Consider the following 19,092-nt stretch of genomic DNA (forward strand, 5'->3'; position numbering starts at 1 on the left):
GAAAGAAAACACAGACTATACTGCATGTAACGTACTGTACATGCCGGAATACCGTTGAAATAGTGTTAAACACCCCGCATATCGCTGATGAAGCTGCTGTTGTTAGCAGCTTCATCGGCGTTGTTAGCTGTTAGCAAACATGTTCAGCAATGACCTAGTTCACCAAACCTGGTCATAGCCCCGGGCACCACAAAGGGTTAATCCGGCCCACTGTGATAATGGATGCATGTTTCTGTGGCCCAGCAGAGGAGTGACTGTAGTGCCATGACCCTCTGCTGAAGTGTGAACTTCCTGTCCTTCTTGAGAAAACACACTGTCACATAAACAAGTGCGCACGCACACACGCACACACACGCACGCACACACACGCATGCTCGTCGCTCGCACACGCGGTGGCTTGACATTGTAAATATCTATTGACATATGTATTCGCTACTGCAAACCTGTTGCACGTTTTTCAGTTTATCAGAATTTGTCTGTGAGTGTTTCTGTGGGTTGTGTGACTGTCTAATCCAGCAACAGCTGGACCGATCAGTGCCAAGTTTCTTGTGTACGCAGCCAGTTGGCCAAGGAAGTACGTCCATATCTTTGCTTCTCATGCTCCTCTCCTCTATGTATACAGTATGCGTTCACATGACTGAGACGTTTTGGCAAGGACAAGGAGACGTATATGTAACACGTACGGTCGGCAAGTGGTTTGTTTCGTAGCCACAGAGCCACTGGCAGTGGGCTGCTAAAAAGATACGTACTGTTACTGTACTTACCCCAGCAATCAGGCTAATGGATATGGACTGCTTAATTTATTAATACAAATAAATACATAGATACATTACATATGTTTCTGCCTACTTACTTACAAATTACTATAGGAAACTAAACAGGAAAATTATCAAATGTATCCTATACCCACAACCTGTCGTTAAAGGGGGCATATTAACCTGCAGAATACTGATATATTATTGATTTCAGTTGTTACAGTTCCAAACATGTAAACAATAAAACAGAGGTAGGTAGAGGTATGGATATCCTCTCCATCCTAGCCAGCCACACACACACGCACACATACACTCACTCCCAGATTCAGGTCATCCTCTCTCTCTCTCTCTCTCTCTGCCGATCAGGTTGTGTTATCTTGTCTATCTCAGCTATAGTATCTGTTTGTTCCAGTGGCGTCTACAGTGCCACTAGTAGACGAGTTTATCCAGACATGTTGGTCTACAGTGCCACTAGTAGACGAGGTTATCCAGACATGTTGGTCTACAGTGCCACTAGTAGACAAGGTTAACCAGACATGTTGGTCTACAGTGCCACTAGTAGACGAGGTTATCCAGACATGTTGGTCTACAGTGCCACTAGTAGACGAGGTTATCCAGACATGTTGGTCTACAGTGCCACTAGTAGACGATGTTAACCAGACATGTTGGTCTTTGTTTCACTTCAGAATCATGTGGACGACCTTCACATCGTCACTCCTGGCTGTACTGCTGCTGGGTACTGAGGTCAGTGAGTAGCCTACTGTGTGTGTGTGTGTGTGTGTGTGTGTGTGTGTGTGTGTGTGTGTGTGTGTGTGTGTGTGTGTGTGTGTGTGTGTGTGTGTGTGTGTGTGTGAGCGAGCGCGTGTGAGCGATCACGTGTGCGTGTGTGTGTGTGTGTGTGTGTATGTGTGTGTGTGTGTGTGTATGTGTGTGTGTGTGTGTGTGTGTGTGTGTGTGTGTGTGTGTGTGTGTGTGTGTGTGTGTGTGTGTGTGTGTGTGTGTGCGTGCGAGTATTCCGGAGTAATTATCTCTCTCAGCAAATTGTATTTACTTATACTTATACTTGTCAAAATAATGTGCAACTCCATGACCCAGGTTTCCCAGGGAGACGATGTGGGGATCATTATGGACGAATCCAGTGACAATGTGTCCAGTTTTCTGGGGCGTTCCCGAGAACAGATCCTAGCTGCTCAGTTTGAGTGTTACCTAAAGATAATCCACGACCCTCCACGCTCACAAGAAGGTAAGAATAAACATTTACACACAAGGATATTTCTGTAGTATGACCACTTAAGCCCTGAATAATACAGATTTATATACAAATACACATTTCATATTTAGATTTAATACATACAGATCTAGTATTTAATATTATTTTTTTTATATTCAGAGCGTCGACAAGCGGCCCGGAAGAGTATTTCCAATTCATTTTTCCCATAGATGTTTCAGAAAGTATTTATTTAAAGGCCTGTAAGCCTCGGACAAAGTCAACTCGGATGGTGACACATTTTTTGGACCGAACAAATAATTAGAAAGAAGAAAAAAAGGGCAATTTTTGTTGTTGTTTTTCTTCTTTAAATAAATACGTCTATGAGAAAAATGAATGGGAAATTCTCTCACAGGCCGCTCGTCGTCATGAAAGGGGTTGGGACTGCGACGTTCTATGTTGACTTGACTACCACTTAACCACGTCATTTAACCACTTAAGCCCTATATATTCTTTCTTGTATGACGAATCACCGATCTACAAGCTCACGTGTTGGGTAATGTCTGATATTGTAGATTGATTAAAGTTGCACTCCTGGCTTTCTGTGGATGCGGCCACTTAGATGTTCCAGGCCACTACGTACCACGTATGTTAACAACATTTACAATTTAAACATTTAGCACAGAGGTCATCCCACAGCTTGGAGGCTAGGAGGAGAAGAGTCTAGGTAGCTTAGTTGCAACATATGAGAAATATAACGTGACGAGACAGGAGGTGTTGCTGACGCTGCGTTGCATTCAGGGCCGTAGCCACGATTGTAGAGGTTATGATCCCTGTTTTAGAACAACAATAATCACACTGGGTCTGTGTGTGCGTGTGGTCTCTAGAACACTAGCTGGTTCCCAAACACTGGGTCGGGACCCATTTATGGGTCACGGACACATTGTTATAGGTCCCTTTATTTCTTGTTTCCTACATTTTGTTTTGTTTTTGTCATAAAAAAAAATCCCCAAAAACAATTTATGAATTAATACCTTATTAAATGATTTTTATATTAATTATAAAAGTAATTTCTTGAATAAATAAAATAAGCATCTAAGAAATTCCATAAATTAGAAAACAAAAACACGTGCGATGCTTTGTGAGCTTGTCGATTCGCTATTTTCACTAGTTTGTGTCCTGGACAAATGTCTAATTTCTCTTTTGGGATATGAGCTAAAATGTTTGGGAACCACTGGTCTAGAACAGTTATAAGTGTACGCAGGTATTTAAGACCTTAATTCCAAATTGGCCAAATTGTCAAACATTATGTAAGAAAGATGATCTAAGCTCACAACAGCAGTGTGATGCGTTGTGAGTTTGTAGTTTGGCTATTTTCACAGTCAAACTAAATGAAATGCCTACTATTCCAAGTACTTGTCAGGGTGGCGGGTCCCCAGTTCAAATATAATTATTTTGGGGTGTCACGGTGAAAAGTTTGGGAACTCTTGGTCTAGAAACAGAAAACTAACAATGTAGTGGTTTCTTAATAACCAGCACATAATCACTAATAGTTTAATAAACAATCTTGCTCAAATCAACGTGAAATCTAACATTGATGACTGTCTCATTAATGTTTGTATCAGAAACATCTTGAGCCTCTCCACCAAACGCGCCAGTTTCTCGCTCATACTTCTCCCAAAATACTGAAAGCAACGGTTAGAGATTCATGGGAAGTGTAGGCAAAATAGGAGGAACTGTGACTCAAGTGAAAATGCAGAGAACACAATACTAAGGACATGACCTCTCAATGGTAGCTATTGGACAGAGGCGTCATGCAGGGGGGGAGGAGAAATATCACACCCGTGTGAAGTGATGGGTGCTCTTATCATTATACATCATCATGATGTAAAATAGACACTATGCCTATTTGCTCAGACACTATGACGTAAAATTCTCCATTCATTTTCAATGGGAATTTAATGTTTGTATAGGACAAAAATAGACAATATGCCTATTTGCTCAGACACTATGACGTAAAATTCTACATTCATTGTCAATGGGAATTTAATGTTTGTGTAAGATAAACATTTACACTGAGCCTATTTGCTCAGACACTGACGCAAAATTATCCATTCATTGTCAATGGGAATTTATTGTTTGTGTAGGACGGAAATCCACATTAATAGCTGAATATATAGGGGCTATAGCACCCCTCAAAAAAAAAGAAATAACGCCAGAGGGTGTCAAAGAAGTGACTACTTAAACTGATATTCCCATATATCTGAGTACATGGAAATACATTGTTTAATTGTGCCATTAAGGAAGTGTGGAGGAATGACACAATGGCATATTAATGTTTGACCCATAAAAATGGTGATAACATTTGAATGGCCCAGCTCTCCGTCCCAGACTGGAAACTCTCCAGCACTCTCCTGGGACTTGAAACTAATTTAAGCTTAATTTATACCCCCAACGCTTGCCGAAGAACAGATCTACAGGATCTGCAATGTGTTGCTAGCTTGTAGATTTGTTCTTTCTGACAAGCAACACCTTCGTACTGCAGAGTATAATTCCACCCAGGCTATTTCCGTCTCCTCTGTCATCAGGGAATACAAATCCGGACCGGATGTTGTTTTTACTCTCGTCCAATCCATGAATGATGTACAGTAGGTCACGTTCACTAGAGCAAAGGTTCCCAAACTGGGGGTTGGGATCAGAGGGTCCCTAAATGATGTTGGGGTTAGGCTGGCTATTTTTGTCTGCACAAGGCTGAAGGCACGGAAGCCAGGGCAGAATATCAGCTCCAAATGTTTCACATCGGCCTGTTATCTATATAAATAGAACCTTCAGGTAGGCCTACATACAATACAGTATGTACAATGGGTCATATTCATTCATTCTGAGAGATGAAGACAGAGAGAGAGAGAGAGAGAGAGAGAGAGAGAGAGACACACACACACACACACACACACACACACACACACACACACACACACACACACACACACACACACACACACACACACACACACACACACACAGAGAGGAAGTGAGCTTTCTGGGCTCTGAAAGAAGGGAAGCATGTTCTTTGTCTCGTTTCTGCTGCTCAGTAAATAACTGCCTTTGAAATGTTATTTTGCGCTCTATTTCCCAACATGCCACAGCACAACGTGCCACTGCCAGGTTTCCGTGTATTGTTGACGTGCTTTGTTTGAATTGAATTCAAGCTGGACAGCTGAAAGCAGTACAGTTGTTAACTATGCCAGATCTTCAATGGATAATTCTTATGATTCACCATGACAGAGGGCTTTTAAGAAAAACATTCCTCATTCCTCCCTTAATTTTATGTGCATATGTTTATATAAATGAATATGTGTGTGTGAATGTATATGTATATATCTAAGGACTACATGAATGTATGCACTGTGCAGGTAGACTACAATCTACAACACATGTGCACCTAAATATGCAAATGGACTGTATGTCCACCATTCCGAAAATAAAACTGAACTGAACTTTGGTTTAAGAAAAACAATGATATGAAGATAGGTTGAAAAGTGGTGAAGTGGTCCTCTAGTTTCTTTCCTCTCTTGACCCAAGGAAAGCCTATGAATGTCACTTCTCAATCAGTAGTTAAGTGCAGGTTAGGTAGGCCTGTGTTTTAAGCTAGTCTGACTGCTGTAGAGCTTTCAGCCTGTTGCTATGCTATGCCTGCTATGCTATGCTATGCCTGTTGCTATGCTATGCCAGAGTAAATGGTCCATATGAAACTGTCAGTCATTGCCACGTTCTGGCGGTACATTTTAACAGTGGGCGACAGCCTGGTGTAATTTGTCTATGGGACCCGGCAACTTCTGGTGATAGCAGCCAGGCGAAGAGGCATAAAATTATGTTCTCTTTTGGACGACATCGTCCAGCGATAGCCAATCAAATTCATACCCTCTTTTCTGCAGGTCTGTTTCTCTCCATCTCTCTCTTTCTCTCTCCAGTACTGTCTTATAAGTGTAATAACGTGATTCCCTGAATACTGGGTGTACTGCTGCCCCCTGCAGGAACCTTCTGCAACCGTACATGGGATGGTTGGCTGTGCTGGGGGGACACTGCTCCAGGAACTGTCATGCAAATGTGTCCTGGATACTTTCAAGATTTTGACCCCGAAGGTGAAGTCATTACGCAAGCACGCACACACACGCAAGCACGCACACACTCGTACGCACGCATACCGCACTCGCAACTAAGCACAGTTTTAAGTGGTTAATTGGAAGTTGAAAAATGTCCCCATCTTCTCCACAGAAAAGGTGACAAAAGTGTGCAATCCTGATGGTCAGTGGTTCCACCACCCAGAGAGCAACAGAGTGTGGTCCAACTACACCCAGTGTGAGGCCTACACCAAAGAAAAACGTAAGGTAAACCTGAATCACAATCACTTTATTGGTAGGATGCTCCATGCTCACATAATGATACATTAAACTCAATATCTGATGACACCGAGTTATACTGTATGTGCATCTCTGTTAGATGTGTTGACGTGACGTTTTTGTGCTCTTTTGACCACAAATTCTTCTTTGGCGTATTTCACGCTGATGATGAGATAGATAGATGTCTGTTGGTCAGCTGTTAGTCTCGCATGGCCAGACTATAGCATTCGGAGGTTGTGGAATAGTTGTCTGGCTACGCGAGACTAGTCAGCTGTCCGTATGGTCTCTGTGTGTCTCTGCAGTTTGCCTTCAGTCTGTACTATCTAGCCATGGTGGGACAAGGTCTGTCCATCGTGTCCCTCATCATCTCTCTGGTCATCTTCTCCTACTTCAGGTGAGTAGGAGGAGGCTTTTGTTCAGCCATTACATTCCTTCTTAACCCAGTAAGACCTGAGGCCGATTCTACAAATGCCGTAGTGCAGTAGTAGTAGTATATTAAAAATATGTAAAAAATAGCAGATGTACAAGCTCGCAGCACAGCACAACGTGACCCTCTGTGAGCTTATATATCTGTTATTTTTTAATAGCCAACGCAAAAATCTAAAATGACACAGATGAGAATGAATTTCACCAAAACAAAACAACACAATTGTAGGTGTTAAATAGGCCTATTCAACAATCCTGGCCCAGGCCGTAGCGTAACGGTCTGGGCACCGGACTGGTAATCCAGTCACAGTGTGCCGCGGGTTCGACTCCCGGACCCGACACGGCCTTTACTGCATGTCATCCCCCCATCTCTCTCCCGTTTCCTGTCAGCCTACTGTCTGTCCCTTCAAAAATCAATAAAAGGCGTAAGCCGCAAAAATATATCTTAAAAAAAAACAAAAAAAAACAAACAATCCTTTTAACCAACATATCACCAAGTATGTAATGTTTCTTTCAATACCCATACACTACCATAAGGTAATACCCATAACATAAGCCACTCATGTGGTGTAGAGGTGTACGCCACATATGATCTGCGTGGTGTAGATGTACTGTAAACCACTCACACTCCAAGGAACAGCAACCATCAGGTTCAAAGCTGGCAGGGAAGGGGTTGTGTTCTTGTCACGGGGACCGCATGTAATTCAGACAGGGCATTAGTCCGACATGCGTCCGCATGTCGGACTAATGCCCTGTCTGCTCCCGTGCTTGCGGTTATGGTTAGGTTAGGAGATGAGGTGGTTGTCATTTGTTGGACCAATGACTAGTCTGAAGTTAGTACTCTTAACAACGTACTGCACCCCTTGTCACTGCACTATAGTGACACCTGCTGGTTTGGTTAGGGAGGGATCTGGAAGACATAACATGAACCTCTGCACATTCGCCAATGTGACATGTTTTTGAGCCTGTAGATCAGCTACCACAGAGTGATAAGAGTTATTTTGATATTTTTACTTGGCCATTGGTATACAGGATAGATAGATAGATAGATAGATAGATAGATAGATAGATAGATAGATAGATAGATAGATAGATAGATAGATAGATAGATAGATAGATAGATAGATAGATAGATAGATACCGGTAGATAGATAGATAGATAGATAGATAGATACCGGTAGATATATAGATAGATAGATAGATAGTAACATAGATCGAGTGTCTCTGTGTGTTGGTCTCACTTCTCTCTCCTTCCCTACCCCCCGCCCCATTCTCTCTCTCTCTCTCTCTCTCTCTCTCTCTCTCTCTTTCTCAGGAGTCTTAGCTGCCAGAGGATCTCCATCCATAAGAACATGTTCCTCTCCTTCATCTTAAGTTCAGTCTTTACTGTCATATGGCTCTCTGCTGTGGCCACTAACCAGCAACTGTTGGTCAGCAATCCTGTGAGTCTTAACCGACTAACATTCAGCTGCAAAACACCTAACAAAGGTGATCATGACTAGTGCCCGACCGATATATCAGCCATTTTTAACAACATCAGTATCAGCAGTTATGCAGCCGATGTGTCCCAATTCATAACTACTTTGAACCTGGCGTCCCTATTTTGGGCCACCTAATCATTATAGGTGACAAGCAGAGGCATCATAAAAAAAAACGATGCCCCCGTCTACAAGCTCACAACCCACAGTCCTGAACATAACCTGCCCTGGAGCATGCTAGGCTTGCCACTTTACGTTACGTTGCCACCTTTGTGAGACCGAAAAGCCAGGGTTACATAAACCTTTTCTCACAACCCATGCTTTGTGAGACAGATCCCTGGTGTGTTATTCTGTCTTGTAGCCTATCTGCATTGTCCTTTACTGGACCTTTAAAGTGCTTTGCTGCTAGTCTCTCGAGACAGACTGTTTCTCCTTTGTTTTGCCAATGGGTTCCCATATTGCTTTGCTGCAAACCTGTCTTTCGATAGAAGAGTTTCATAACCCCCCCTTCCCCCGGAGACCCCTGGAACCCCCCCCCCCGTTGCCTTAAACTCCTTTTCGAACTTCCTATCACTCATCTAAATGCAATCTGTGTGTCTACTCTCTGTCCCCAGATCAGTTGTAAGGTCCTCTATGTAATCAACCAGTATACAGTTGCTTCCAACTACTTCTGGATGCTGTGCGAAGGCATTTATCTCCATACTCTCATTATCGTGGCCGTCTTTGTAGGCGAACAACAGCTGTTCTGGTACTATGTCTTGGGATGGGGTGAGTCTCAAGATCAAAAACGTCTGCGTTATAAAAGTTATAACTTATAAGTTCAGTTATAACTCAGTTACTCTGTTATTCTGATACTGTTAGAGACAACCATGTCAGGATTTCATCCAAACTTTATTAACCAACGTTAACAAGCCATCATTCTTATTCATCCCATCCTACAACTCTCCAAACCCCCCACAGTCCACAACAGCGTCTAGAGGCACCTGTACACTTCATATGACAACTAGCCTGGCTCCAGACCCTGAATCGCTAGTCTGGCTCAGACTCTCTGAGCCAGACTTTGATTCATTCTGCATTGGAGATGCAGAATTAATCAAAGTCAATGGATCTCACCACGTTTGACCACGATGCTCTGGTCAAATGTGTCTAAATAACAACTACATTGGATCAATTGGATTTATTTTCTTCTGTTTCCTGAAAAGTAACAGCAACGAGATCATAATTCAGTACAATTTCTTCCTCTCCAGGCTTTCCTGTTGTTCCTGCTATCACATACGCTGTGGGGCGAGAGCTGTTCTTTAATGACAAGTAAGAATACACCACATACATTATGTTGACCTCTGGTGGATGCTAAAACAATGTGTAGTGTTGTCTCTGAGCTATAGGTAAGTAATATCATCTCCCGACAGCGCTGAGAATCTAAACTAAAGCATTGTGATTCAGAATCGTTGCCATCATGCTGTGGGTGTGTCAACAATATTCAGTGAATGTGCAAGTTTAAAGGTGCTATAAGTGATTTAAGTTTTTGTTAAATTAAGTTTAAATAGCTCTAGTGTCCCATAGTAATCATAGTGTGGAGTATAATAGTAACAGGTGTCTCCAGCTCTTTAGTAAATAGATTTCTGTTATTTTTTTAGGTTGGGATACCAATTTCATCCAATCAGGAACGCATTCAGGATACAGCATGAATGTCATTGTGATTGGGTTCTCTCTCCAATTGGATGAAATTGGTGACCCACCTGAAAATGTTTCCTGTTATAACAGCTCTTTTTGGTTAATGTGATTGAAAAGGCTGTGTGTGTGTGTGTGTGTGTGTGAGAAAAGAAAAGCTCTTATAGAAAAGAAAAGCTCTTATGTCAGACTACTGTTCATAGAGTATAGTTCCGCATTTAACACTATTGTACCATCTAAATTAGTGTTGAAACTCAGTGGCCTTGGTGTGGGCAGCTCCATCTGTAACTGGCTATTTGATTTTCTGACGGGTAGGCCCCAGTGTGTTCGCATAGGAGAGAGAAGCTCATCCACAATTCTCACCAGAACCGGTGCGCCCCAAGGCTGCTGCCTCAGTCCTCTGCTGTACAGCTTGTTTACGTTTGATTGTGTCGCCAGATACAAGAATAACATCATAATTAAATTTGTGGATGATACCACAGTGATCGGACTAATAACCGACGGTGATGAGAGGGCCTATAGGAGGGAGATAGAGGATCTAACTCTATGGTGCGATAACAACAACCTCTCACTTAACACCAATAAGACCAAAGAAATCATTGTAGACTTTAGGAAGTCCAAAGGCATCCACACCCCCATTTCCATCAAAGGGTCATCTGTCGACATAGTTGATAACTTTAAATTCCTGGGCATACATATCACAGACACATTCACATGGTCACTCAACAACGAGTACATCCTCAAGAAGGCGCAGCAGCGACTGTACTTTCTGAGGCGCCTTAAAAAATTTGGCTTAAGTACAAAAGGACTAGTGAACTTTTATCGCTGTATAATTGAAAGTGTCTTAACTGGCTGTATCACAGTGTGGTACGGTAACACGACCGCTCAGGATTGCAAGAGGACCATTAAAACAGCAGCTAAAATCATCGGCACTACAGAATTACCCAGTCTCCATAACCAGGGCTGCACACAACTTTTTTGGTCTAGTACTCAGAGGAGCACCTGGAGGAGTTGCTTGGTGCTCCTAAAATGCGGCGACCCGTCTCGCCGGATGGATGAAAGAGGGATGAATAACTTATAGCAAAACAATATTTATTTGATGAGTGGGGAGTCAATGGAGGGTATTGCAACTCTAGATTTAGCCCTAGAATGGCTCTTGTTGTAGATTCATCCCATTATTAAAAATATATAAATTTGCTAAAATTAAGTTAACAACTTAATACTTCCTAAGGACCATAACATCTACACCACTCGCTGTATGAAAAAAGCCCATAACATCATGGAAGACACCAGCCACCCCGCAAATACCCTGTTCAAACTACTCCCCTCCAAAAAACGCTACCAGAGCATCAAATCTCGTACCACCCATCTCAGTAACAGTTTTTACCCCCAGGCAGTCAGGCTGCTGAACAGCTGACCTTGAACTGTATTGCACTTCACTTCACTTGCACTTTTCTTTTCCTGTTTTTGTCTTTTCTTGCACTATAGATGTTTGTTTATGTCCTGTGTATGTAAGACTGAGAGTGCTCTGAGCAAAATAAATTTCATTGTATGTATACTCTGTATCTATACAAATGACAAATAAACCTGAACCTGAACATGTGTGTGTGTGTGTGTGTGTGTGTGTGTGTGTGTGTGTGTGTGTGTGTGTGTGTGTGTGTGTGTGTGTGTGTGTGTGTGTGTGTGCGTGCGTGCGTGCGTGCGTGCGTGCGTGCGTGCGTGCGTGCGTGCGTGCGATACATTCCAGGTGTTGGATCCGCTCAGACACACACCTGCTCTACATCATCCATGGGCCCATTCAGGCTGCCCTGCTTGTGAGTCATTTGTCTCATACGTGTCAGGGTGGGTCACTCATCTTGTGAGTCATTTGTCTCATACGTGTCAGGGTGGGTCACTCATCTTGTGAGTCATTTGTCTCATACGTGTCAGGGTGGGTCACTCATCTTGTGAGTCATTTGTCTCATACGTGTCAGGGTGGGTCACTCATCTTGTGAGTCATTTGTCTCATACGTGTCAGGGTGGGTCACTCATCTTGTGAGTCATTTGTCTCATACGTGTCAGGGTGGGTCACTCATCTTGTGAGTCATTTGTCTCATACGTGTCAGGGTGGGTCACTCATCTTGTGAGTCATTTGTCTCATACGTGTCAGGGTGGGTCACTCATCTTGTGAGTCATTTGTCTCATACGTGTCAGGGTGGGTCACTCATCTTGTGAGTCATTTGTCTCATACGTGTCAGGGTGGGTCACTCATCTTGTGAGTCATTTGTCTCATACGTGTCAGGGTGGGTCACTCATCTTGTGAGTCATTAGTCTCATACGTGTCAGGGTGGGTCACTCATCTTGTGAGTCATTTGTCTCATACGTGTCAGGGTGGGTCACTCATCTTGTGAGTCATTTGTCTCATACGTGTCAGGGTGGGTCACTCATCTTGTGAGTCATTTGTCTCATACGTGTCAGGGTGGGTCACTCATCTTGTGAGTCATTTGTCTCATACGTGTCAGGGTGGGTCACTCATCTTGTGAGTAATTTGTCTCATACGTGTCAGGGTGGGTCACTCATCTTGTGAGTCATTTGTCTCATACGTGTCAGGGTGGGTCACTCATCTTGTGAGTCATTTGTCTCATACGTGTCAGGGTGGGTCACTCATCTTGTGAGTCATTTGTCTCATACGTGTCAGGGTGGGTCACTCATCTTGTGAGTCATTTGTCTCATACGTGTCAGGGTGGGTCACTCATCTTGTGAGTCATTTGTCTCATACGTGTCAGGGTGGGTCACTCATCTTGTGAGTCATTTGTCTCATACGTGTCAGGGTGGGTCACTCATCTTGTGAGTCATTTGTCTCATACGTGTCAGGGTGGGTCACTCATCTTGTGAGTCATTTGTCTCATACGTGTCAGGGTGGGTCACTCATCTTGTGAGTCATTTGTCTCATACGTGTCAGGGTGGGTCACTCATCTTGTGAGTCATTTGTCTCATACGTGTCAGGGTGGGTCACTCATCTTGTGAGTCATTAGTCTCATACGTGTCAGGGTGGGTCACTCATCTTGTGAGTCATTTGTCTCATACGTGTCAGGGTGGGTCACTCATCTTGTGAGTCATTAGTCTCATACGTGTCAGGGTGGGTCACTCATCTTGTGAGTCATTTGTCTCATACGTGTCAGGGTGGGTCACTCATCTTGTGAGTCATTTGTCTCATACGTGTCAGGGTGGGTCACTCATCTTGTGAGTCATTTGTCTCATACGTGTCAGGGTGGGTCACTCATCTTGTGAGTCATTTGTCTCATACGTGTCAGGGTGGGTCACTCATCTTGTGAGTCATTTGTCTCATACGTGTCAGGGTGGGTCACTCATCTTGTGAGTCATTTGTCTCATACGTGTCAGGGTGGGTCACTCATCTTGTGAGTCATTTGTCTCATACGTGTCAGGGTGGGTCACTCATCTTGTGAGTCATTTGTCTCATACGTGTCAGGGTGGGTCACTCATCTTGTGAGTCATTTGTCTCATACGTGTCAGGGTGGGTCACTCATCTTGTGAGTCATTTGTCTCATACGTGTCAGGGTGGGTCACTCATCTTGTGAGTCATTTGTCTCATACGTGTCAGGGTGGGTCACTCATCTTGTGAGTCATTTGTCTCATACGTGTCAGGGTGGGTCACTCATCTTGTGAGTCATTTGTCTCATACGTGTCAGGGTGGGTCACTCATCTTGTGAGTCATTTGTCTCATACGTGTCAGGGTGGGTCACTCATCTTGTGAGTCATTTGTCTCATACGTGTCAGGGTGGGTCACTCATCTTGTGAGTCATTTGTCTCATACGTGTCAGGGTGGGTCACTCATCTTGTGAGTCATTTGTCTCATACGTGTCAGGGTGGGTCACTCATCTTGTGAGTCATTTGTCTCATACGTGTCAGGGTGGGTCACTCATCTTGTGAGTCATTTGTCTCATACGTGTCAGGGTGGGTCACTCATCTTGTGAGTCATTTGTCTCATACGTGTCAGGGTGGGTCACTCATCTTGTGAGTCATTTGTCTCATACGTGTCAGGGTGGGTCACTCATCTTGTGAGTCATTTGTCTCATACGTGTCAGGGTGGGTCACTCATCTTGTGAGTCATTTGTCTCATACGTGTCAGGGTGGGTCACTCATCTTGTGAGTCATTTGTCTCATACGTGTCAGGGTGGGTCACTCATCTTGTGAGTCATTTGTCTCATACGTGTCAGGGTGGGTCACTCATCTTGTGAGTCATTTGTCTCATACGTGTCAGGGTGGGTCACTCATCTTGTGAGTCATTTGTCTCATACGTGTCAGGGTGGGTCACTCATCTTGTGGGCCTTACGGGTCTAGTGGCCACAAGATGCTCATCTACTGTATCTGTTGAAATACCACATTTCAGCTTTATTTCAGAATTATTTTGCGGACCCCCTGGCTAGAGGCCGTGCCAAAGAGTACACCGTCCGTTTGTCACTGATTATTGTAGAGCTGCTATTGTCGGTGCACGACATGGCGCAAACCACTAATACATTTGCAGCATCAGGCATTAATGTTTGTTAATCGGATGTTCGTTTAAAGTGCTATAGCGATGTATCCATCTCTCCTACTGTCTACGCAGGTGAATTTCTTCTTCCTGTTGAACATAGTTCGAGTATTGATCACCAAGCTGAAGGTGACGCACCGTGCCCAGTCTAATGCCTACATGAAGGCAGTGCGTGCCACCCTCATCCTGATGCCCCTGCTGGGGGCCCAGTTCATCCTGGTCCCCTGGAGGCCAGAGGGACGCATGGCCAGGGCCGTCTATGAGCTGGTCATGAACATCTTTGCCCACTTCCAGGTACATGTCAAGGCTAATGCGTTTCGGGCCTCAACCTTCTCATTCTTCACATTCTTTCATTATTCAGTGAAAAGAAGAAAGTAATTCAAACATGTCTTGGTGGTGCAACAGGGCTGCCGTGGCCTTCTTAGGGGGGATAAAGAAAAAGGCTGCACACTCGTGGCCACGATGCAGACATTTGTTGTTTGTTGACAATAGAAACCGACGTTTGGACCTCAAAACGGTCTTCGAAGGTGCCCGAGATCCCTCAAGGCCCCGTCTAGCACCCGCGCCTCTGCACGTTCCCTATCCATCTCACCTTCTCTCTGTTTCTCTTGCTCTAAGCAGCTCTGGTCTGACGTCAGACACAAGCTCCCTCTCTGCCGACACCCCGCCACCCAGAGACCATAATAACTTTTAATATTATTACATAGATTAGCTTTATCAAACCAAGACATGACTCCAAGACCTGTTGTCTGAATTATTCAATTACAGGATACTTTTTCTCTTCACAGGGACTTCTGGTGGCAATTATATTCTGTTTCTGCAATGCTGAGGTAAGTCAACAATAGTATTTTGAAGATGTCTCGACACATTATCAACCAATATATCTCAACTAGTACTAGCTGATGGAATTCATCTTTTACGTATAAAGTAGGCCTACTTTATACATAAAAAGGCATCTTAGATGTATCAACAGAAATGCGTTATGAGTCAATGCTTGGTGCCTATTTTGCAAACCTCAAGCATATTTGTAATATGATTAATTCGCTGACATTAAACACATTCATATTTTATATTCTTATTTCACCGCCTGCAATGTTTCTACCAACTATTATTGTTTGTGAAACAATGTGAACCTTGAAGATAGTTTTGCTGAATGAAAGAAGTGTTATATCAGGCTTTAAATTAACACTACCTGCAGGGAGGTCATAACTGAGACAGCTATTGAAATTAAAGTAGCAGGAGAGTAGGCAAAGTGAAGGATGGATATACTGAGCCATTTATGAAGGTCATCATGTGCACAAGTACTACAGACTAGCACAAAAGCACAACAGTGCAGCCCAGAGTCCTTGCCTCCTGATAATGATGCCAGATAATAAATATAATAAACCATTGTTAATAACCGATTTTGAATCACACAACATATGGTCTACTGATCTCTATAAAAGGGGAAAACAATCAAGTGTAACTTTTAAATTACAGTTCTGATCATCATATATGATATTGAAATTATTTTATGTGCGGTTGGCAGTTCTGTCCGATCTGTTTCTGTGTTCACTTAACTCTGACAGTGTACAAATTGGTCCATTGGGTCAATTTAGTTGCATTTGTACACTCTCAATTTAATACAAATTCAGGATTTTAGAACAATAGTATTCGACGTCGGGTCCGGGGACCACCAGGGGTTGGTCTGTAACTCTGAGAGTGTTCAAATGGAACAAATGTCTCCATTTGTATGCTCTGAGTTCAATTAAAATCTCTATGGTTCCAGAGATGAAAATGATTTCAAAATATCCAAACGGACCATTGGTGGTACGTGGACCTGGAGTTGAGTGGTCTTATAATGTGTGTTCCATCTTAACTAGGCACAGACAGCGTTGCGCAGGAAGTGGGCTCAGTGGAAAGTGGCATGGGGCAAAACGGGCTGGGGAGAAACGCCCATGACCAACAACTCTGCCTACTACCACACTAACTCTGTGACGGAGACGAGCCGTGCCACCATCAACCTGGAGCCTCCCGTCGTCACGCCCCATTACCCCCTCAGCAACCACCTGTCCAGGTCCACCGACGGGCCTGCCCAGTGGGGACAGGAGCAACCCAATGGCCAGCAAAGCTACCGGAAGAGGTACACCAACGGAGAGGCAGACATGTCCAAAATGCTGGAGACCACCAACATCTGATTTGGTTTGACGTTTTCTGAATGGACAATGAGTCCACGTGACAGACAGACTGACTGACTGACAGACAGACAAAGACACAATTAACAGAACTGAAAATGGTGTTGTTTCTTTGTATTGTTCAACTGACAAAAATCTATCTCCTTGGGCTCTTGCCATTCGAGTTTGATTCACAGCGTGATTCCGTCAAGTTCAAATGTATGTATGTGCATATGTATGAGATATCCGAACAGTATGTAGGTGTATGAAAAGTCTGAAGTCTGAGTATGTATGCATGATGTATGTATGAGTCATCATAAGAGTATGAAACAGTATGTGTTGGCCCTATGTATGAGATATCAGAACAGTATTACGTACTGTATGCATGAAATATCTAATCTGAACACTATACATAAATATATGAACAGTACACACGAGCATAATGATTGTTCCAAATAAGCACACATACAGACAGTTGGACACAAATTATATTACATATTTGCTACTGTATCATATTGTAATTACATTTTAGCACTTAATGTAAAACATGTAGGCCTGAGTGTGGCTATATAGGCTATCAGTCTTCATAATATTGTATTAATAGACAGAAGTGTAATAACCTGTCATTTTGATACAGAGCCATATTTAAATAGGCTATTTGATGTACTTTACTGCATCCATTGAAGCCTGTGCTCACTGTTAATGCTGAATGTCTAATCCTTTTGGTTGGCAGATACTGTATCTAGTGCCTTCTTTGAGCCCACATTGTACACTTCTCATCGCTTTTGTGTCTTATCACATCTACATATCAGGAACACTGAGAAACCCTTTCCTGAGCAGCACATACATTTTAGAGATGTGATTTTGCCCTGGGTTCAGTGCAGTTAAAGGTTTTTCACACAATGGAGACAATACATGTTGTATAAAAGAACACAAGCCAGATTGGGGGTACAAGCGTTTTAAAGCATATCAATGTCAGTGTCCTTTTGACACTGAACTTCCATCTTCCGTCTTTTAGGTGTTTTTATGTGTTTTTAGGGCCTCTAGTGGTGGGTCTGGATGCCCCTTCTGTCCACCACTTTTGTCTTATCTCGAACAGCCTGGAGTGCCATGATATATGCTGTGCACCTTCATTTTCAGTCTTCGCTGAAAACAGCCACCTTGCAAGCTCACAAGCTCTACAATGTGTCCCAACACAACACAATGTGAGCTTGTAGGTCTGCTATTTTCTGTGAAGGTTTTCCCCACAATATTGATGCTGGGGTTTAAGTGGTTAGTTAAGCCCTCATTGATAACATTTTACTGAAAATTATGTTGTATATAAATAACCAAATTTGGTAGAATTTCTATTTGTTATCTGATGATATGAACTGATGAGGGAACACACTGTGTGAAGATATAACAAGCAAAAATAAAGTGCATTTTGAAACTACCATGCAAGTTCTAAGTAGCTTGAATGTGCACTATGGTATGATTGAACCATTGTTTGATGGTGGAAAAACATTTATGGTGTAATAGTAACCAACATAATATGTTAACATGATACTCACTAATCTACGATCAGAGATCAGAGATACTTTATACAGTACATACGGGGGAAATCTAAATTCAATAAATCGGTGGAAACAATTGGGAAACTAAATTAATCACAATAGCATCACATAACCAATACAAAGACTTTAGAGCGGTCTTCCATACTGGGACAGTATCAGGATTGGTTTTCAAAGCATAGGGCGTAGGATGGTTGGTGATCATTTCTGGTGGTACTCTAGCCCACATTGAATGTACACATGTATCCGTATACAATGTCTGATCTATGAAAGACTAGATATTCCCCTGTCCTTTGCTCTTTGTCTGTGTTATGGGCCTACTGTAGATCTACTTCAGACTCACATCTCCAGTGCATAAATGTTTGTCATATTGTACAGATATTTCCCAAGAGATTCATAAGAAACATTCCATTAATCTGTCACAGGAAATGCCAACTTTGTATACTTTTTCTTTTAATGAGTACCGCCAGTTATTAGTGCAAATAAAAACACGAGAAAATAGTTTGGGTTTCCGTTCAGTGTATTTGAATATTTTGAGTTCTTTTACAATATGAAGAAATTAAGACCAAATTCTTCCAGTTTTTTTGTTGTCTTTACCACAATACAAGTGCAGTGCTTAGTAACTAATTACTGGGTTACTAAATTCAAATAAATAACCTGTTTTCTTCAAAACACGTTTTGCTACTACTTCTGTAGGGAGGGTGATAATTGTCACTGCACGTAAAGATAGCTACAGGCTGGGGCAACACCTGTCAGGCGGAGCTCCACACTGGCACTGCACATGCATCTGTGCACCAACTATATTTAAGATTAAGAAGCTAGTGTTTTCTGTCATGAGACCTTTGATCCCTTAGAGAATTTGCTCTCCATATTTCTCTCTCACTCTGTGGTTGGCAAACCGTGGCATTCTCCATTTCTAAG

At 42.8% G+C, this 19,092-nt stretch overlaps 1 protein-coding gene across 4 annotated transcripts in view; it reads left to right on the forward strand.

Moving 5' to 3' along the window:
- The window catches only part of LOC310862450 (calcitonin gene-related peptide type 1 receptor-like), a 35,979-nt gene extending 17,308 nt beyond the window's left edge, over positions 1 to 18,671 (forward strand). For 2 of the 4 annotated variants that reach the window (XM_083770370.1, XM_083770371.1), the window contains exons 2-13: positions 1,442 to 1,499; positions 1,851 to 1,998; positions 5,997 to 6,104; positions 6,238 to 6,350; positions 6,665 to 6,756; positions 8,104 to 8,230; positions 8,881 to 9,034; positions 9,514 to 9,574; positions 11,685 to 11,751; positions 14,544 to 14,762; positions 15,257 to 15,298; positions 16,331 to 18,670. In XM_083770370.1, coding sequence (XP_083626496.1) covers positions 1,446 to 1,499; positions 1,851 to 1,998; positions 5,997 to 6,104; positions 6,238 to 6,350; positions 6,665 to 6,756; positions 8,104 to 8,230; positions 8,881 to 9,034; positions 9,514 to 9,574; positions 11,685 to 11,751; positions 14,544 to 14,762; positions 15,257 to 15,298; positions 16,331 to 16,645 — 1,500 coding nt within the window. In that variant the 5' untranslated portion in view covers positions 1,442 to 1,445 and the 3' untranslated portion in view covers positions 16,646 to 18,670. Of the gene's footprint in view, positions 1 to 1,441; positions 1,500 to 1,850; positions 1,999 to 5,996; positions 6,105 to 6,237; positions 6,351 to 6,664; positions 6,757 to 8,103; positions 8,231 to 8,880; positions 9,035 to 9,513; positions 9,575 to 11,684; positions 11,752 to 14,543; positions 14,763 to 15,256; positions 15,299 to 16,330 lie in introns of all 4 variants that reach the window. The other 2 variants (XM_083770372.1, XM_083770369.1) reach the window with 2 other exon arrangements.
- Positions 18,672 to 19,092: the final 421 nt, after the last annotated feature.

The sequence above is a fragment of the Protomyctophum parallelum genome, assembly GCF_964188405.1.
Source record: "Protomyctophum parallelum genome assembly, chromosome: 7".
NCBI lineage: Eukaryota > Metazoa > Chordata > Actinopteri > Myctophiformes > Myctophidae > Protomyctophum > Protomyctophum parallelum.